Source organism: Thyridium curvatum (genome assembly GCF_004353045.1).
Source record: "Thyridium curvatum strain D216 chromosome Unknown NODE_89_length_163435_cov_79.615573, whole genome shotgun sequence".
Classification (NCBI taxonomy): Eukaryota; Fungi; Ascomycota; class Sordariomycetes; order Thyridiales; family Thyridiaceae; genus Thyridium; species Thyridium curvatum.
In genome coordinates this window covers 13,402-33,786 of record NW_022156844.1, presented here as the reverse complement: position 1 = coordinate 33,786, position 20,385 = coordinate 13,402, and the positions used below count along the sequence as shown (strand labels likewise).

The 20,385-nt window shown below is 54.3% G+C and overlaps 4 protein-coding genes across 4 annotated transcripts; 3 read left to right on the top strand and 1 right to left on the bottom strand.

The window, feature by feature from the left end:
- Nucleotides 1-4,844: 4,844 nt before the first annotated feature.
- E0L32_010688 (uncharacterized protein) lies at nt 4,845-6,115 on the top strand (the record flags this gene model as incomplete). The annotated part of the gene is made up of 2 exons (XM_031133334.1): nt 4,845-5,393; nt 5,468-6,115. The coding sequence occupies 2 exons, from the start codon at nt 4,845-4,847 to the stop codon at nt 6,113-6,115; spliced, it is 1,197 nt and encodes a 398-aa protein (XP_030989300.1).
- A 6,262-nt stretch (nt 6,116-12,377) lies between these two features.
- On the bottom strand, nt 12,378-13,847 carry E0L32_010687 (uncharacterized protein; the record flags this gene model as incomplete). Its single annotated transcript, XM_031133333.1, has 2 exons — nt 12,378-13,645; nt 13,703-13,847. 2 exons carry the CDS (start codon nt 13,845-13,847, stop codon nt 12,378-12,380), a joined length of 1,413 nt encoding a protein of 470 aa, XP_030989299.1.
- A 718-nt stretch (nt 13,848-14,565) lies between these two features.
- On the top strand, nt 14,566-16,575 carry E0L32_010686 (uncharacterized protein; the record flags this gene model as incomplete). Its single annotated transcript, XM_031133332.1, has 3 exons — nt 14,566-14,809; nt 14,866-16,386; nt 16,535-16,575. 3 exons carry the CDS (start codon nt 14,566-14,568, stop codon nt 16,573-16,575), a joined length of 1,806 nt encoding a protein of 601 aa, XP_030989298.1.
- A 2,265-nt stretch (nt 16,576-18,840) lies between these two features.
- Nucleotides 18,841-19,548, top strand: E0L32_010685 (uncharacterized protein; the record flags this gene model as incomplete). The annotated part of the gene is made up of 1 exon (XM_031133331.1): nt 18,841-19,548. The coding sequence occupies one exon, from the start codon at nt 18,841-18,843 to the stop codon at nt 19,546-19,548; it is 708 nt and encodes a 235-aa protein (XP_030989297.1).
- Nucleotides 19,549-20,385: the final 837 nt, after the last annotated feature.

The following is a 20,385-nucleotide window of genomic DNA, read 5'->3' as shown; positions in this document are numbered from 1 at the left end:
TTCCTTTTCGTTGTTAGTATGGGTACATTGTGTACTTGTACCCATCCATGATTACTTGCAGGGACAACACTCTGGGAGGGTTTGTACCATTAATTCCCTATAATAGACCCTGTAGCTCCGGACGCCTTCCCATTTAGCCTGGCCCCGATACCCGTGCGCGCCTTCCCTCGCTGGTGACCGCTGTTTCCCAGCTTTGTCCAATTCGTCCCCTTGCAGCTGACCTCAGCTTTGGTCAACTGAAGCCGGGCGGGCGCTCACGTCCATTTGCCTTGTCCTCGCCATCCTCGTCTGGATATTCGTCCTGAAAACGGCAATCCGAGTACAGGGCATCAAACACAAGTGAAGAGGTGTGGACGGAGGACAACTCCGACTCTCGAACCGCACCGTCCATTCACCATCCTCTTTTTCTTTCTTTTCACATACGCACACCCCTCCCCCTCCATCCCAGCGTCCGACCCTGGTCTGGTCACCGTTGTCGCCCTTCCATAGAAGCACGACGAGTGCTCTCGCGCCTCGCACCTTTTACCACAGCTGCACACCCTCTTTGTCAAAAGACCCCCATCCATCCGGCGGTAGCCAGCCAAGTAATGGTCAGAGTAGTTGACGGGTTGTTAGCAGAAATACTTGACTATTCATCGAGCCCATCAGTTCAGGCAGTGCGAACAGCCCTTGCAAGTTCCGGACCAAGGATATTGATGCAGTGAGGTATCTCCGGATGGACTTCCGGCAACTATTCTGACACCCGCTTGCCAAAGCCCAAGGCCACAGGGTATCGCGAGTGGGAGGGACGGTGTCTTTCGCTGGTCATCTTTACGGGGCACATCCAGCGACATCACCCGTCCGGGACCAGCCATAAGAACACCAGCTGACGGCGAGGTCCACATCCCAACACCAGTTTATCTTAGTTGCTCCTCCCACCCCCATCCGTCGCGCATGACCACCTCGGAACGACACCTACCCTCACCATTGGCTGCTTGCCTCGATGTCCGGACCCCGTCGCGCTGCGTTGCTACCCGTTCTCATTTACATATTACGCAGCGCACAGCCCATCGATGAGCCGATTTGGAGCCCGAGCCAAGATCTTGCAGAAAGAGTCTTCTCCACAGACACTCGAGATCACAGGTGCTGCGTATGACGGCGTCCTTGCTCATAAAAGGTCTCGTCTGCGCCCCTCCTTCATTTGTTTTTGAATGGTACCTACATTAGGAGAGGACGATCTCCCGGTTGGTTGCGCGCGTTATTTGTCGGCAGGGCACTTCATCTCCTTTCATTTTTCATTTTGCTTCTTTTCCCCTGTGTTCGTGTGACATTTTCAGCCATTTGCGAGACCGAAAAAGCCGGGAAAGAAATAAAGCGAGAAAGTCACTTTTGACGGAGCCAACACATCACATATCTATACGTTTGTCCACCCCCGGCAGGAACCGATTACGTATCCGCGATATTGCACCAGAAGACAAGGGACTCGCCGAGGCGAGGAACACGCGCAGCACAGACAAGGTCCTGTAGTGTCAAGTCACCGAATTCCCGGCCGCCTCGAACCTCGAGAAGCAGGGACCCGACTCCGCCCAGGTCTCCAGGAACAATATCACGGGACGTATGCACCGGGACCATCCTTCTTGGCCACCGTTCCTGTTCCTGCCACGGTAGTGGGTACCTCGGAAGCCCATAATTAGTTCTTGGAACCCCATGCACCACCGCCTGCTTTCGTGTTTGGTCCTTTGTTCTTGATCTTTCTCACTCCTCCCAACATCCGCAGCGAGTGGCTCCAGATACTCTCGGTTCGTGGTGTTGCTGCAAACCAACAGTCAACAGCAGGGCCGGGCCCTTGTGATCCCTACTACGCTCACGAACCAAGTCCGGCCGCTTCGGACCCTTCCGCACAGCTCAAAGTTCTCGCAAGAGACAAATACAACCAGCGCATCGATTTGCTTGGGAATCACACTTCGTCGCCGCAAAACAAATATTCGGGCAGCTGAACTACTTGGCACAACCGCACAACTTGCCTTCTTGGAGCAGGTGGAGTCCTGTACAGTGTCCGAAGTAATACAGCATCGCGAGCTCAGAGACTGCGAAATACTCTCAAATACTCTCGACTGTTGGTCGCAAACACAAATCGCCAGTCCTTACAGCCGCCTATAAGACCACGTAGAAATCCTCGTCGCTTTCAAGGCCACCACTCAACGATTTGACGAACGCAGCAGTACCAGCCAAGTCGCAGCAGAGTGCATAGAACCACCAAGCGCAGTCCTTGCCTGTGTAGGTTGGCAGCCCGTCGATTGAGCAGAGAATCCAAACCATGTTGAGCAGTTCGCTTCGACTGCTCGGACAACCTTCCGCTTTTGAACCCATGTGCTGACGCGAGAGTACAGAATCAACCAGACCGACGAGTCCGTCAGACGGCACACAAACAGCTGTGTGCAACCGGGTCTGTTGCAGATCTTCCCGTCGCCTATTTTGACACAATTCCCACATTTACCCTCTCCCGCGTTCCCAAAGGCGGGAGTTTGAGAAATAGAGGGTGCAGATCCCGCGCCGTGGCATGACCTGCGACCAGAGCGGGAAACTACAGCCAGCAGCATCATCAGCAGCAATTGCGAAAGTGCACAACAAAGAGCCGTACGCGCTGACCCCCTCTCGGCCTTGTTGGAGTTCCAGTTCCAAGCCACAAAAGGGGATCGATCTGTCGCGAACAAAAACCACTACATCACTTGCAGTGTGCTGGCTTGGCGCTAAGGCACGGCGGTGGTGACCCAGCAGCTAAGGACGAAGCTAGCGCCTGGCAAGAGCTGGTTCTGTCGGCGGCCAGAGGCGACAGCGGGCGAATAAAGGCGGGACACATTTGGCGTCGACTTTCCTGCGGCCATTTCTGCAGCCGGGCAGGTGCCGCTGTGGTGGGTTCTGACGGCGTTCCATCTTAGGCGCGAGCCACCCGAGCGCTGCAAAGGGGGCCCCTCCCACGAAGCCACTGCACGCGCAAATATCCTTGCAGAGACAAGGAGGGCCTTGTCGATTCCAAAGAGACTCTTGCTCCACCCGCCGCTCCCTTCCGTGTGGTACCAGTCTAAACGGGAAAAACACCGTCGGTACGTACCCTGGTGACCCCATCCGTTACCACCGATCCCCTTGAGCCCTGGCACACCTCCACCAAGACCCTAGACGTCAAGGAAGGCCATCTCTCTCTCTCTCCACCCACACCCCCCTTCCCTTTCCCTTCTCTTCTACCCTTCGTCAGCTAGCTACCGACTGTACCCTGGCTCGCCTGGCAAGGGCGCTTTTCTGTGCATGAATCCAGTGGTTTACCTGATTTTCCCATCGTACTGGCTCAACCTACCTGGCCTCAGACGCCCACATAAATCAGGCGCTGACACAATCCTAGAACAGACTTCCTTTCCTCTGCAGTACTTTTATCTCTTCTGTCCACTACATCATCTCTCTGCCTTGTCGAAACAAGCCCACAGCTCAAGAAACCCTCTTCACATCAAAGGTACGTACATGTCTGTGCTTCTTTCTGGCTATTCGCCTCTTCTTGTCTTCGCCCGATGTATTCAACATGAAGCTTTCCCTTTCATCCTCTGCCTCGCCTGCCTCTCCCCCAAACCGAGACGTCGTAGGCCTGAGTCGACCAGTTGCTCGTGTCGTGCGGTCCATGCCGCCAAACTCAGCCTGGCTTATGCACTGTCAACGTTGATCATGCTTCACGTGTCGACGTAAGTGAGAGAAGAAGAACCGTGAGCCGGTCTCTTGAGTTGCACTCGGATTGTTGTTGTCAACTGTCCCCTTCAGCAATACCTGCTGACTCACCCACCATGACGCCCAAGTGGGAGCTATGATGTGTGATGAGCACCTATCTACCTACTCAACGACCAAGGTATACACGAGGTCTAAGGTCTATTTGGCAAGGAACCGAAAGTGGGTTCAGAAATCGAAGACAGTCGGTCTACTTCGAAGGGGGGTGGACAGAGGGAAGAGTCAGTGACTTGCTCGTCCCTGACTCTTACGTCCTGGACAGAGTTTACACGCCCCCCTTTGACGTACCAACTCGATACCTCGTCAGATCACTCGTCACAAACCTCTTGTCTGCCTTGTTCTCTACGTCTTCTTGCATTCCAGCCAAAAGGTAGCAAGCAGCATCTAACTTAAGCCACAGATCCGCGATCAAGGGAACTCCCGAGGACACGAAAAGAGGATCAGACTGATCTTTGCGGGCACGCACGGCTTCGCTTGTGGGCGCATTCCAGTCAAACTCGTCCCTTCGGCCAGGACCCGCTGGTCGTCCCAATTTCTCCCATCTGTTCCTTGCATTCCTCCCACAATCCGCTCTCCCTCAAGAGATTTACCCATTTTCTTCAGAACCCCCTCCTAAGCTTGACACTCCGACCAGCCTCTGGAATTCAGCGCTGAGATTACTCGAGCGTTCCTGATCTCTAGCGGCATTCTTTGTACCTGGACCTGCAGGTCCCGCTACGTTACCGACGGCGCTCACCCGCAAATTTTTGTGTCGACCAAACCTTGCGCACTCGAACCAAGGCAGTTCCCGCCCGCTGCTAGCTGATCCCCACCTCCTTGCAGCAGCGTAGGTACTTCCGGCTCTCTGGGTTTGCGCTCGCGGAGAGACAGGCTATTAAAGGCGCGCCGGATCCAGCGGCCCTCCCACCCTTCACCATTTGTTGCATTATTATGCGGGGTGCTGCCTGGGAATAATTCTTGCCGCCAATAATTCTCCAAAAAAGCACACACAACCAACGTTGACGATCTCCATCTCTGAACTGCAACAGCCAACAAGCGCAGCGTAGCAGGGCAAGAGACATCAGACACTGGCGCCTTTTGCTGTTCGCCGCCAGAGCATGGCAGAAGACCCCCGTGGCAAAGGACTTCCGAACATCGATAGCGAGGAAGAAACCCAGTATCCCCCACCTTCAGAGGCAGAGGAACGACCCAAGAGTTACCAACTACCACCCATCCCAATGGCGACAGGCATGACGCTCCCATCCATTAACGACGGCTCCTATGGGCCCCCCTCCAGCCGCTATCCTCCCCCGGAATCAACATCTCGGACGCAGTATTCTGGGTCACCTAGCAATCCCAACGGTTACCAGCCTCCTTCGGGGGGCACCTATCTACCACCCTTCCATGCACTCGCCGATCAGCGTCCCGCGTACGGCAGCGAGTCGCGAGACTATCACCTAAGCCAACATGGAGGCCAACAGCGACCTCCGTATGGACAAGAGCAGTACCACCCTTACAACGGTTACCCCCCTCACCAGGGGCCGCCCGGACCTGGGTATGCGGCTTACGCGGCGGACTATCGAGGAGCGCCCGCAGGACCTCCTCCTCCACAAGCCGCCCCGAGGCAAAGAACCTCAATAGCCTGCAGATACTGCAGGAAGCGAAAGGTCAGTCGACTCGTACCGCTGAGCAGTGAGATTTGATGAAAATAGGTTGTAGTGTGCTGACTTGACGGCAACAGATCCGATGCAGTGGCTATGCGAACACCCCAGAAGGAAAGTGCACAAACTGCAAGAAGACAGGGAACGACTGCGTTTTCCAGCCTGTGTCGTCATCAGCTTCGACGGCTTTCATTCCAGTCTCGGCGCTTCCCGGAGGTGTTCCCCCTGGAACCCCTTTGTACGGTGCCTTTGGGCAGCCGCTCCCCGGCTCTCATCAAGCGGGCGGTCCTCCACAGCCTGGGTACGGACGCCCCGCGCCGGCCGGATCCCAACAGGACTACGCTCTCCCGTCACCGACTGGCGGTGCCTATTATGGGCATCCGGACGATAGGGGCCAAACCGCGAGGCGAAGACCCCGGCCAGCTGAGGACGAACCCGGGATGCGTCTTCCCCCGCCTCATCCGTACGAAGAGGACCCTAGAGATCCTCGACGCCGTTCTCCGGCGTCGGCTCCCAGCAACACTCCGCCTGCGAGTTATCACTCGTTCCAGTACGAGCCGGAGAGGACGCCGACTTCGAGGCGCAACAGCCCTGGAGGCGCTGCCCCCGCGAGCGCTTCCAGCTCCAGCCATCCGATGAGCCTCGGAAACCTGATGGACCATCCACCACCTGGCGGCGGCAATGACATCGATTCGAGCATGCTGGGACGTCTGAATCGTCGAGGGTAGTGGTCGTGGCCAATGTCGATGAGACTGGAATAGAGGAAGGAAGGGAATCCCAAGGACACACCCTGCTTACTTTCCCCCCCGTTTTGGAGTCTTCGCGCGCCAGGTGTCGGCTTGATCGAATAACCCTATCTGGCCATCCCGGTTACTTGTTCTCGAATTGTCTGCGCGTCTTTCCGCCTCACACTACAGTAATTGTTAAACGGCTTTCCGGCACTGTGGCCGCTCAAGATGCGCTCTACTTTCTTCATTCTTTACTCGGCGCTTGCACTCGGCGCAAGCAGGCGATATCCGGCGCATTCAGGGATCGAGATCTGGCATCTCGATGGGTTTTTCAAACAATGGAATGCTCAAAAGCGGTATTGGGCTGCGACGGGTTGAATCATTGGGAGGTCTTTTGCCTGGTAGAGATGCTATACCTCATGGGTCTCTCTTGTTCTTGTTCAAGATGCTTTTCCTCTCAGAGTTTTGTTTCTGCTGCTGCACGCATCGTGGGGTTTCCTCCACATGCATATCACTATCGCTACAGGGTTCATTGCATCGCACTTCCCGCAACTTTTCTCGATACATACATTTCAGACGCCACACCGCTTTTTACTCTGCGCGTGCCATTCAGTCTATATGTTTTAGACACCGATCTCGCGATTACCTCTTCCTTCTTATTATTTGGCGTACAGCTATCCCTCTTTTATATTGTTCTTGTTCTCGGGAAAGAATGGAAAGCCTCACGGCAACACTTGCTTTTGTACTTTGATATCATTATCTTCGTTCTAATATGGAGACGCAGCCCTGGTATTGTTTTTGTCTTTTTGTCTTGCAGATTTGCTTCTTTGACTGGGCCAAGCGAGTCGTTTTCCCTAGCGCGAGTTCACTTCATGGGAAGGGGCCTGTATTGAGTTCGTCACTCGGGAGGGGGAAGCGGCAGCTACTACATCTTGGGATGCTGGTGCTTCCTCGTCCAAAATCATAGAGCATTTCATACAACTCATTGTTCAACTGTTCATCTTTCCCGTCATCAATACCCTTTGGGAGAGGACTTGGCCTGATGTGATGCTAATTTCTACACGAGCGAAGAGGGAAGCCCGAAGGATGTCGGTTCTAGGACAGCCGTGTTACGATGGCGGACCATGGCGAGCAGCACACTCGAGCTTGGAACCAGTTCGTGGACTCACACGCTACTACGAAAGAGAACAGAACAGTCTCCCAGCGTCGTAAGCGTTCGCTACCGCACCAGGCGTTGGTCTGGGAGGAGGGACATGCATTAGGTGCGCCGGTTGGAGCCGTACGGGTGGGAGGGTTGGCTAGGATGCCCCTCGTTCGACACGAGCAAACCTTCTGCCCCTCCACACTCGAACTTGTTTGTCTGGGTTTGTCCTTATTCCCCGTTTTCTTGGCACTTTTTTTCTTCTCTCTCTTTCCATTCTCGCTAACCAGGTGCAGTCATACTTATTCACCTGCTGGACTTTTTTTTCCTTCTCGGCGCACGACTACTACCCCCCCGGGGCCGGATCTGGCGCGGCGGTCCTGAGCTGCAGAGCGGGCCGCGACTCGCACGCCAGCGAGGCTTGTTGACGCAAATGTCTCAGCCAAGGTTAACTCTGTCAGGCGGGCGGCCGAGGGCGGATGCCGTCACCTGACTCCATACAACGTGCGGTACCTGCAGCACGAGTCGAACGAAAAGACGGATGCGTTGCGGCCCTCTCTGCCTTAGGGGCAAGGACCCGGCTCCCACACCCCACCCGCTTGCGGTCCTGCCCTCCCACTCCCACCCCCCCTCCTCTTCGCTTCCTCTGTTTCCCCTCTTTCTCACATTCCAGCCAGAAGGGGGGTGAGCTCGATGCATAGGTGGTAAGTACCCATGCTGACCCCTCCCACGTCCGGGACTGGAATGTGGCGATCCAATCGGAGAATGGGGACTCAGGGGGCCACCGTCTACTTAGAACCAACATCACCAGCGAGGGCATTAGCCCTCCTAGCCCTTTTGTGCGGTGCTCTTCCCCTCGTTCGTCTGATCTGAGAATCTGTCTACGGGTGATAGATACGTGGAGAAGGGTGTGTTGCTCGCAACTATCTCGCGCTCCTATTTTACACCTGCTGACCCCCCCAAAGCCTCCGGCTTTGGCTCCGAGAAGACTCCACACCCTCCTTCTTTAGGATTCTTCACATAGTGTGTGTGTGTGGCGTATGTGCTGATAGCTATTTGCAAACGGCGCTCGCCTATGTGAACTCTGACAGTATGGTACACCTGTGCGGGCAAGAGGGGAAGAAGTAGTCCCAAAAGTGAGAAAGGGGTGTGTGGAAACAAAGGATTGCTTTCCCTCCTCTTTCTTTTCCCACTAAGTAGGCTAGGTCCCAAGTGTTGGTCTTCCTAACTTGCTTGGTAGCATGGGCCGCCGCCGCCTGCTGCCGTCTCTCCTCTTCTTCCCACTCTTCTTAGGTCATTTTCCCTTTCGCCCACTCCCCGCTCCGAACAGCGGGCGATGGCCCGTCGACAGACACACTGGCTTGCTCAACCATAACCTGCCCTAAAGTGTTCGGCGTGCCCGCCCTGCTGGGTCGCATGGGAGGAGAAGGGGCGATGACGCTATTGGTTTTTTCTACCCTGTCCGTATCCGTGGTCTGCTACTGGTTGGGAGAGGCTGTGTAGAACCACCTACATGCGCATGCTGTATGCAACAGCGTTGGGGGATGCAGCAGCGTCGCATCCCAGCTGACTCTCTCTGTAGCTGAAAGCGCGGACGGGTGTGCGGGTGTTAGACCAGCCCTCCTGCACTCCGGAGCTGAAAGAACTATCGGCCCTGCATGCATGAGCACACACACCTTTTCGCTTTTCTTGCTTTTTTTAATTGCTTATTCACCGGTCTGTTTGGCTTGTCATGTGATCTGGAGGCTCTGCGGAGGTGAAACGACGTCTCTCTCTCTTCTCTCCTTCTCTCCTCCCTTCCCAACCGCTGAGGCTACAAAAATGAACATGGGAAAACTTTTTAGTGAGTGATGGTAGTGCCATCGCTTGTGCGTGGTGAGCAGGGTTCTCTGGTCTTGGGAAAAAGACCGGGAGGCGCGCGAACTGGCATCATCGCTGCAGCTGCCATGCCTGACGGGCCGCTCCTTTTTACTCCTCCCCTCTCCTCCCATACTCGAACGAGTTTCTGCTCTTCCCTAGCCCTAGACGGCCCCGAGCGGTGGACGGCGCCCTTTCTTTTTCTGGGCAGAAGAGACCAAGGACCAGTCACGCTGGCACACCCGTGCTCTCTACCCTCTGCCCTTTGTCCACTTTTGCCCCTCCGCACCTACACCATCCCACCCAATCGAAGATCGGACGGTGAAGGCCGGCGACGGTTGAGGGGGTGGGCTCGGGCATTGTCAGTCGCAAAGAAGAAGGGGAAGGAGGCGGATGGACAGCGGGCAAAGGTGTAAAGGTCACGCCATTCCCGGCCCCATTGGACGAAACGGGGGTTAGGTCGCCGACCCAGAGTCTCAGATTTGAGCCTATGAGGGAAGGGTGGGAGGAGGATCCAGTCCGGCTCCAGTTACCCTTCTTTCTCCTCCTCGCTAGTTGGCCGTGTTGCTCGATGAGATCGGGAGGGGAAGGATGGGCAGAGAAAGGAAAAGACCCGTCGCGCGGGCGGTGCGAGCCTACCTTCGGAGAGAGAGAACAGGGTCGGTACTTCCAAGGATGGCATCATGAGGGAAGGGAAGAGAGATACCTAGGGTGCAACTCTGGTTCCCACCCCGAAAGTGTATTTGGAAGAGTCGACCCGTCCCGAGGACCTTTTAGAGTTTCTGCCTGTGCTGCTTGGTCATGTCCAGCCGGCACAGCCTGGGGCTCTCTCTTGGGGGCCAGACACTGGGAGTACACCCCCTTACCTCGGTCAGCGCCAGGTCAGGGCAGTCTACCCGCTGGAGGTGGTCCTTAGGGGGGCCTTTCAGCTGAAAAGGCCGCTGGAAACAAGCTCGCCGTAGCTGACGGACCCTCCCCCTCCTATACATCCAACGCGATACGAGGCGAGTGCTTGGGAGTCTCTTTGTCATGAGACGGTCACCTGGCTCAGTCCTCTACGCTCCGGCCCGGAGACGCTGGAAGGGAAATTGGGCTATAGTGTTTCGCCAAGAGACCATGGCACTGGACACATCCGTGATCCCAGCGGATCGAGCCTGGCCGGATGGCAACGCTTTTTGGCTTTCGGTTCGGAAGATGCTTGCTCACTCGAGTCAAGCCCTCATGACTCATATCGAGATCAGGGCCGGAGACAAGAAACGGCCGGAGTGAGAGTCCGATGCGAGAGGTCAAGGGAAGGGCCGTGGACACTACTACGGCGACGAGGCTTCAGCAACTCAAAAAGTTCATGATGGAAAGCGTCCTTTTCACACACAGACGCTAGTCTGGCCGGTACACGGTCAGTCCGGTCGTTAGGCCGCATGCCCAGCCACTTGTCTTTTTTTTCCCTTCTCTGTCACATTCCAGTCGCTCGGTACCTTGCATGACAGCCCCAGGCCGTTCTTCGGAGAAGGAAGGGTAGGGGGGTTTAGGTAACGAGCGGGCGCCCGCGGGCGGGCTTTCCTTGACGCTTGACAAGGGCACCACGCGAGATTCCTGGCGGGGAAAGGGAAGGGAAGGGCGGCGCAAGCAAAAGCGCTGGCTCCCCCCGTCTCCCGGCAATCCCGTTGCATTAGGGCTGGAGGTGGCCCGACCTGACCTGTCAAAAGGATTTTGCATGGCATCTGTGCGTTTTTTTGGCCCGCGCGCGCACATCACTTTGATATCATGCCGTGTGTTCCATGGGAACAGGAAAGGCAAAGACCTGATTATCTGATGATGAGATCTTGCCAGACTTATGACGATAGTTCGTCCACTCCGGCGCGCCCCCAGCCTCCCTATGGATACCTACATGGAGAGAGATGCGACTCGGATACTTCCTCAGGTCGTGTCGACTCAGCTGCTGTCTCTCGCACCTGATTCACATACCCTGCGAGAAGAGGACGGATGGCTTGCCGAGGAGGGGACAGTAGTCATGACAAGCCGTGGAAGGTACACGTCCCAGGCGGAGAGGAATGACTCGCCGCGTGTGTATTTCTACGACTGGAATGCTACGGTGACGTCTTTTCCCTTACAGGCGCCCCAGTGGGCAAGCGAGAGACATAACCACAAATTACGAGGGTGGGTCTTGCGCTCCGACGGTGATTGGTCCCGCGCAGGGGGCATGTTCGGTGGCTTGAGGGAATGTCTCACTTTTAGCTGCTTTTCCAAAGGGTACTTTGCTCGGGCAGGAACGTGTCATGAGGGGGCGTGCGGTTAGAGAGAGGGAGAGAGCGCCTGAGACTGGAGAATGGTGATGGGAAGTACAGATACCTGCGGAGTGGAGGAGGGATGTATGCCTCTTACGGCGGCAGGGCCGGATCGCGCTGCCTACTGCGGTTGTGACGGGAATCTGTGCGGTTTTGGTATGGGCTGGTCGTTGGAGGCGCCCTTATGGCTGAAGTGCTGAAGGGAGCCGAGTCTTGTGTGCTCTGAGGCTTCACTGAGGCGCTGCGTCGACACGAGGCGGCGTGGCTGGCTACGAAGGAACGCGAAGGAATGGATTGGCAGATGGGAAATTACAGCATGGACGGAATCGTACCTATGAGAATTGCCATTCTTCATTATCCAAGAATAGAGAGTAAGTACTTATAAATATCGCATGGGATCTATCTTGCATTCTTCCCAAATAAAAGGGCACGAGGGTGCATCTGGGATAACGCACGCACAACACGCGGCCCGACGCCAAATACCACCCCCGTGTTGCATTTCGCGGCCCTTCCCTAAAATGTCTCACGCCAATCTTGCAAACAAAAAAAATAAATCGAACTGTTGTTGTTTTGCGTTGGAATGGAATGTCCTTTGTGCCCCGTGTCTTTGTGAAATGCCAAACACGCGTTCCGGCCGTGTGGTATGCATGCGAGAGGATCAGCCCGTGATCTGCCGGCCCGCAAGACGCCGCGCCGCGGCCGTCGTCGGGTGGATCCACTGCACTGGCGGGCGGCGCGATGCAACACAGACAGCTGTCACCGAGATGCGGCCCGGTGCGGCGGGGCCTGGATTTGGTTTTGGCAGGGTACAGTACGGCTCTTCTACCATCACATACAAGGCAACGCCATATCGTAGGGAACTCTTGATCCACCAGCTCACAGGAGGGCTCAATTATTGTTAAGTTATGTCATCTAAAAGAAATTGAAGCTATTTTCTTATCTTCATACCTGCTTGCCTTCAGGCTTTCCTGGTTGGACCTCATGTTTCACGTGAATCCTCCATGCTGGTACTCGACATTGACGCCATATTGCCGGGCTTGCCTTCGGCATCCTTGCGTCCCTGTTTTCGAGAAAGTTTCAACCTGTCGAGACTGCTGAGAGCGAAGCCCGCTCCTAGACCAAGCAAGGGCACAATTCCCGTGACAGCTCCTGCAGCAATGACGCCGCCCCCTGCCAGGACACCGAGGAAAGGGAGAATATTTCGCCTCATTACCTCCCTCTTCCGCAAGCGCTGAACGGTCTCCTCTGTATTCTCGATTTTCTCTCTGCTCTCGGTCTCTAGTTCGTAATATTGCTCCTTTACGTGACGTTGTTCCTCCCTCAACCTTTGGAGATCTTGGTCTCTGTTGAACATCGGCTGTGCTTGAGGTCTTTGCCGGTCATCAAGTATTGCCTGCTTTGCAGCCCAATCTGTTTCGATTTCTCTCATCGTTTCCAGGGTAGCATTATGATCAGCTCTGAGTTGCCTGCATGCAGATTGCTTTTGGTGTAGATCCTCGACCAAGACATGGTGCTGAGACTCTGTCTGCTCGAGAATGGTACGATATGCTCTCTCCCTTTCGATCATTAGAGCCTCCAAACTGACCGAGACGTCTGCCCTGGATCTGCTACCATGTGCCGCCGTCTTCTTTGGACGAGGGGTTGCGCTTTTGTCATCCGTGCACTCTTGGCCGTGCAGATCGTGGAATGCCAACAACGCCTCGCCCGCCCCAGTCTGGTAAAGCCGTTTCTGCTCAGTCACAAGCTCCGTCTGGATTCGGAGCGGTGTCAGGTCCAGTGTCTCACTCTGATCGACGATATTATCCAGGATTGAGACGGCGGAATTGGTATCTGCCCAGAACCTCCTCACGTGTGCTCCGTGCTCGCATAGACGCTGCCAATACTCGGGGATCGCTTTCAGTTCCGCTTCGGTGGCTTCCGCCTGCTCCATAAAACCGCTGTTACCACGGATCTGGTTCCACATTGTGGACACTAGGAAGATGCGCGGAGCAGCTGCGAGGCCGCAGATCTTCTCGAGCATCCTGAGGCTTCTCAGCGCCGAACCGGGTACCCTATTGTCCGATATCCGATGCAGGTAGAGCACACCGGCGACTTTGTATCCGTGGACATACACCTTGCTGAGCATGAAGGCAATCTCTTTTAGGATGTCGTCATCAGATCGCCAGGTGTCGTTGAAGCCGGGGGTGTCGATAAGTTGGATCACCTTTCCTCTGAACTCGACGTTTGAGATCGCAACTTTGGTCGTGCCTGTACACCGGATGAGCTAGCCGTACGGATGGATATCTTAACTGGCGCCGCGCCTACCGGAGCTAAGTGCATGGACAATTCCCTCGTCCTGGCCCGTGAGTGCCGAGATAAAGGTCGTCTTTCCCGCACCAGTGTTCCCCATCACAAACACCACCGAATCGGACACCGGGCGTGATGCCGACCGGACCGGGTATGGATCCATCACGTTCGCGAAGGGTCCCAACTAGAAACCCTCACCACGCGGCAGCATAACCAAGACTTGATAACCACGACTTGGGAATGTGAATGATGTCGAGACGGTAAGTATCTCGAGGCATCAGGCTCGCCGCGCTCGCGGCGAGTGTCCCATGCTCCCGTGTTGCCCCGCGGCTGCCTCCTTGTCAGGCTGGATGTGCTGTAATACAAGGCCCAGCGCCGTCAGCAGCCCACGTTTCTAAAAGTGACAATCCCCCCTTCATTCTAGCATTTCGATTGGTCTGCCTAGTCCGCAGCCACCTCCTCATGCAGAGGGAGCGAAAAGCGACGTGGCAGCTGAAGCATTCCCGTTCGCTAGCCAGGATGAGAGTATTGATAGGACCCAATCCCCGTGTTGTCAAGGCACATTACAGTTGCACGGCAGCGGGCTGTGCTGGCGGAGGCGACGTCCAATGTTCTGCCTCACTGCCCAACGGCATGACATCCGTCCGCGCCTCATGCAACGCGACGTGTTTCAATCACAAATTGCACTTTTCCAGGGCTGGCTGCCTACAAGGTAGATAAACGCCAAGATTGAGCCAGCTATATAAATGGTCAAGAAGCCAGCCTGATCATCTCCAGGGCGTAAAAAGTAATACTGCTCTTTTCTTGCATTGCTCGTTCGTTTCTGTCACTCCTCCCCTCTTTGACTCCCCTGTATCCCCTCGCCGTAGCAAACCGCTTCCATGGTAGATATCAAATCCTTCGATGGTGCTTCGAGCGACTACGGAAGCGATGCTGGGCCCTGGCAATTCGTAGCTGCTTCACACTTGGGGCAGTCTCGGAGGCGCGAGAGGGCTGATCGTCCCCGGCAGGACAAACCCGAAGAGATTTACATCGCCGTCATGGGGATGACAGGAACTGGAAAGAGCACATTCATCTCCCACTGTACCAAGGAAACGCCGGAAATTGGCCATGGCCTTAAATCTTGTATGTCACGCACCGGCTGTCTTGGAGTCTGGGTACTAACGGTTCTCGATCCGCAGGCACCCAGGGAGTGCACATCTACCAGTGCCATCTGTTCGCCGATGTGAAAGTCTTTCTCATCGACACCCCGGGTTTCGACGACTCTCAGCGAACCGACACCCAAGTCCTTAAGGAGATTGCCAACTGGATGACGAAATCGTTCCAAAGCAAGAAGCAGCTGCAGGGGATCCTATATCTCCATCGCATCTCGGACACACGCATGGGCGGAACCCAGATGAGAAACCTCCTGCTGTTTAAGAAAATATGTGGCCCAGACGCCCTGAAAAATGTCCTTCTTGTGACCACGATGTGGGACAAGACCGGAATGGAAGATGGTGAGCGGCGAGAGGCGGAACTTAAGAGCAGAGAAGAACATTGGGGCTTCATGATCGAAAAGGGGTCTCGCACCGTGAGACATTACAACAACGAGACCTCTGCAATGGATATCCTGGCCGAACCGGGCTTTGGGGCAGACTCACCGGAGGCACAGCCTCTAGCCATCCAGAAGGAGATGGTCTACAATAAGAAGAACCTGGATGAAACAGACGCTGGAATAGAGCTGCAGAAGGAGTTCACGGAGCAGTCGCGGAAGCTCATCGAGGAGATTAGAGAACGAGAGGTTGAGCAGCAGGAGCAGATGAAGTTGGTGCTAGAGAGCCGTGACAAGGAGGTTCTGGAGTTTATCCATGCGGAACAGGAAAGGAGCCGGGCACGGCTGGAGCAACTGAAGTCTTCATCGGAAGCTCTTAAAGTCGACATGCAAAAGATGCACGAGGATAAACTGAAGGAGGTGCAGAGTGAGCTGCAGAAACAGAAGGAGCTCACCCATAGAGTTGAATCCCAGCTGCTGACTATGGCAGAGAGGATGGGAACGAACCACGAGAACCACAGCAAGGCTCTTCAGGAGTGGCAGCTAGTGAAGGAGGACTATGATCGCCGGATTCAAGCGCCATGCAGCCAAGTCGATTTATTTGAACGGGCAGCCCCGCCGGACCCAGACAACCTCGATGACAACGACTCAGACCCAACCGACGATGGCGACGACGACCCAGACTCAACCGACGATGGCGAGAACCGCGATGAGGATACTTTTGAAGACGCCGAGGCGCACTACTCAAGAGATAAATACAGAAGATTTAGGCGTCACTTCCTGGATGAGTCCGTCTGGCGCGTAAAGCTGGGAACGGGGAGTGCCAGAAACAAACGAATGGCTGAATTTTGGAATATCCTACTCAACCGCAGGTACCTCCTCAGTTTGGCCGAGATGAAAGGCTCCAGATACAAGGGTCAGTGGTGGGAATATGGACTCAGATACCATAATATAGACGGCAAGCACTGGAAGGAGATGAAAGACAGCACTGGCTGGATCGACTACCGGTGCCGTGAGACGAATGAACGATTCAGCGTAAGGGAAATCCTCCTACGGGACGGCAGACACTCGAGGTGGGAGAGGCGCGTCGACGTGCATGGCATCAGAGCCTACTGGTACGACAAGGTCACGGGCGGGACGAGCCAACTGGTGCCTACTGTCTTCGAGCCCGGTCAGTGGGGGGGGGGGGGGGGGGGGGGGGGGGGGGGGGGAGGGGGGGAGCCTGAAGAACTCTGTGTTCTCGAATCGCGTCGATAAGTTTTGGGTTTTCCTGGATTTCTTGCCTAAAAGCTGAAATTGGTTTCCGTTCTAATTTCAAGGAATGTGCCTGAGGGGTGGCTTCATTCTGGGAGGTGATTAGGAATTGCGGTAAATTCGTTTCTGACAGCAACTCCCGTATAGTTCTCCATCAATACAAGTTCTTCGGTGTGCAGATAAACACAATGTTCCGGATTTCGTTCCTATAACCCCAAGAAAATGCAATGGCATTGAGAAAGTGGTGGGCCGATATCATGCTCTGTGTTTGCTACAGGAGAGTTCACGGTGTTATTGCTGACTCTTACGGTAATGTTAGTGAAGTCCCGTAGGTTGCTGGGCTGTGTTGCAGCGCAGTAGAGCTGTCACAACTAAGATAGGGGGCAAATCAAAGGTGTGTAAAAGGTTGAAGTTCAATTCCACAGAGCTACTGCAGCGATTCATGCTTTAAGAACGCGTCGGTCAGATTAGCTAAGCCTTCCCCAGTAGAGCCAGATCTCCTTCATAAAACACCCCTATATAGGTTCTTCTATTTTCTTAGCCAGGGTGGGTGGCTAACAATAAGACTTCTAGATTATATTATCACTCTACCCAGCATATTACAGCTTAAGATAAAGCAGTAACAGCTCAGAAACTTAGATAGTAAGGGAAACCCCTAAAGTCTAGATTGAGTAGGTTGGGGTGCTTGAGGTAGGTGTTTGTAGGGGGTGGTTCCGGAGCTCGGGTGAAGTTGGCAGGGATTGCTGCGTACAGAAACGTCTCGGGTATCTCTTCGAGGTCGAGTTTTGTGGCATCGATGGGCGCATATCGATCTTCCTGCCGAGCGAAGAAATAACGTGAACCCCCGACGCAGTATCACCCTACTGTGGTCGAAGATGAGATCATCGTCCGTGCATTTCCACGCCTGCTCCGATGCTACCACCTCTATCGCATTCTCAGCTGGTGCAGCCGAGGTCATGGCAGACGATGTCACCGTAGACAAGGCATGTAGTTGAGATTGAGCTGTTTTGAGGATGGAGAGTGGGAAATAAATTTGCACCGAGTACGGAGGCGGTGTGAATGACTCGTTGAACCAATGTTGAGAACTGTCTTGAAGCGTACTCGCAAAATTCTGAAGCTGTTAGAGAGCTGTCCCAACTACCATGGCTAGATCCAAAGGACAAAGGAGTTCTTACATGTGTGTCCTTCGGTATTGAAGGCTTGAGAGAGGAGTAAAGGCAGGTTGGTTTTGTGGAAGGGATGAAAGGTGGGTGAGTGTGATATAAGTATTGTTCAATGGAAAGAAATGAGACCCATAAATTGCTAGACTCGGCAACGTACGTAGTGAAGTGAATTTACATTTCACGATACTCCGATGGTGAATGTTCACCCATACCAGTTCCACAGACGTCCTCTTCTGAGCTCTTCAGCCACGAGACACCTCGAACCAGTGCAAAGCTGCTCCTACTTAAGTCTTGTCCTTCTTATTGCACACACTGCAAATCAACCCTGCAGGGGTGATGCCATCGGTGCAGTTGTTCGGACAATCGGAATCAGCCATCGTATTGGGCTCTCAAAAGGTTGTGGCGGATCTATGATCAAGTCAGATATTATTCCCATTGAAGTCGTGAAGGCCATACCAGAACATTGGCTTTTTTTTTGACAGCTCTACTTTGCCAGGGCTCCATACCCACAGTTCAACAGTTCACGAGGATCTCTGCAGTCTCCTGGAGCCGAAGCAAACAAGAATACGTCTGCAGCACTTGAAAGGATGGATCACCCATCCACCTTTCAGCTTGAACTCTGTTAGTATCCAGCCTCCCTCTGGCAGAAGACTCACGGACTTCATTCCATCAGTATTTTCAACCTCTGCGTTATTGCCATTATGCACAAGTTTACCAAGCATACAGAGAAGTACAAGACCTGCAAGGTCGGCCACACCGCCCTCATTCGCACCATTACTAAGGAATGCGACAATCCGATGAAGGCATGTTCTGTTCCGAGGCAGTCTTCGGCTCTGTGTCGAAGTCGGGACCATACGCCCTCTGCCCTTCCGAGTAAAAGGGGTGGGCGACATGCTACCCCAGTTCTCGCCAAAATGCTGATTTTCCTACTCTACCTAGGGAGGCTGAGACAAGTGCCACTGTACGATGCGGCTCGATGGGCCGCTTTGGTCCGCTCTTTGCTCCAGACTTCACTGGCTTGCCAACACTCAACTGCAGGGGGAGTTCGCAAAGCAAGTCCGCCGAGTACTAAAGCCACTTATCCCTCGAATTTTCTTGATGAACCATGAGACGACTAATACACAATCCCGCTGTTCGCAGCTTTTCCGCCCACGCCCGCATAAGACATCCAATATATCCTCCCAAAGTCGGGACTTAGCTCGCACCATATGCAGACCACCGCCATACCCGAACTTGGCTCCATCATTGGCATAGGTGCTTCATGCTTCGCGTCTATCTACGATCAGAAGACGGTCCTCAAGGGATACGAGATATGGGTAGCGGGAAAGAGGATCTCATATTTTGATCGGCCTTGCGAAGACGCCCTGCGACATGAGGAGGGCATCTACAACCACCTCGGAGAGCACCCGCAAATCCTGCGGTGTTTGGGACTCGTCAGTGTTCATGATGGTATGAACTCTCTCAGGCTTGAACGGGCACCTTTCGGCAATGTCCGGCAGTATATCGAGAGAAATGAACGCCTCTCGGAACCCCATAGGCTCCAGATGGCCTTGGATGTCGCTGTCGGTCTCAGTCATATTCATTCACGAGGAGTCCAGCACGCCGATCTTAGTTGCCGGAATCTCTTCCTCTTTGACAATTACCGGGTCAAGATTGGAGATTTTGGGGGGTCAATCATGCAAAACTCGACATTTCCTCAAACGGTCTGTGAGGAACCCAGATATGAGCTGCCTTGTCGAGGTCGGGATTTTGAGCATCGACCGGTCGTCAAGAGGGAGCTTTTTGCCTTGGGGTCGGCTATTTACGAGATCACATACTGGACGAGACCATTCCCCGACTTGCAAGACACAGAGGTGGAAACACGATATGCAAATGACGAGTTTCCCTCGTTGAGCGACGGTATTGGTGCTGTATAAGATTCAGTGGGCTGAAACTGGCAGCTGTTATGTCTCGTAAGATGTCAGACAAGTTCCTGCCTCCTTCTGAATGCTGTATGGCCGCAGATTAGGCTTTTAAATGATCTTGGAGGCGTTGTGGATGGTTGGTTGCCTCCATCCTGTGAAGCGTCTGGTCCTCTATGCCTGACAGGGCTGGAGATCTTCATTGGATTCCGGGGCAGGATGAGCAAGGGACTCGCATAATCGGCTCATTTGGGACTATGACAACCGTATGCGTTAGACAGATTGGCGCTCAGCGGGCTCACACTCTTTGCCAAATGCAGCAGGACATGTCTAAGAGTCTCAGTCTGCGGTGGAATCTACGAGCAGACATCACGTTCAGTGGTATCTCCTACCGTCGATGTTTAATAGCCAGCAGACATAACGGGCGTGGCCGACAAGCCTTAGAGGCTACAAGTGAGAACAGGTACCCGAAATGACACCCGTACATAGGTTCTTCCATTTTCTTAGCCAGGGTGGCCAAAAACGAGGCTCCCGGGCCGAGTCGCCACTCCACTCGGGTCACCATAGCTCAGGGTAAAGCAGCAACAGCTCGGGAACCTGGACGAGGGAAATCCCCAAAGTCTAGATGGAGGTGTCATACTTAGCTGTTCCCCAACTGAGGTGGTGGCGCTCTTGGGAGAGCACAAGTCTGATTGATCCTGGAGAATCGCCAGTCTCGGGCCACTTCAACAAGCAATCTGCTTCGCCAGGGCTCCATACCCACAGGTCATCATCGTTATCGTGAGACTTTTATACTCTATCGGCCTCAACAGGGGACAGGGATCCATCACCGGTTCTCACACTAGTTAACTA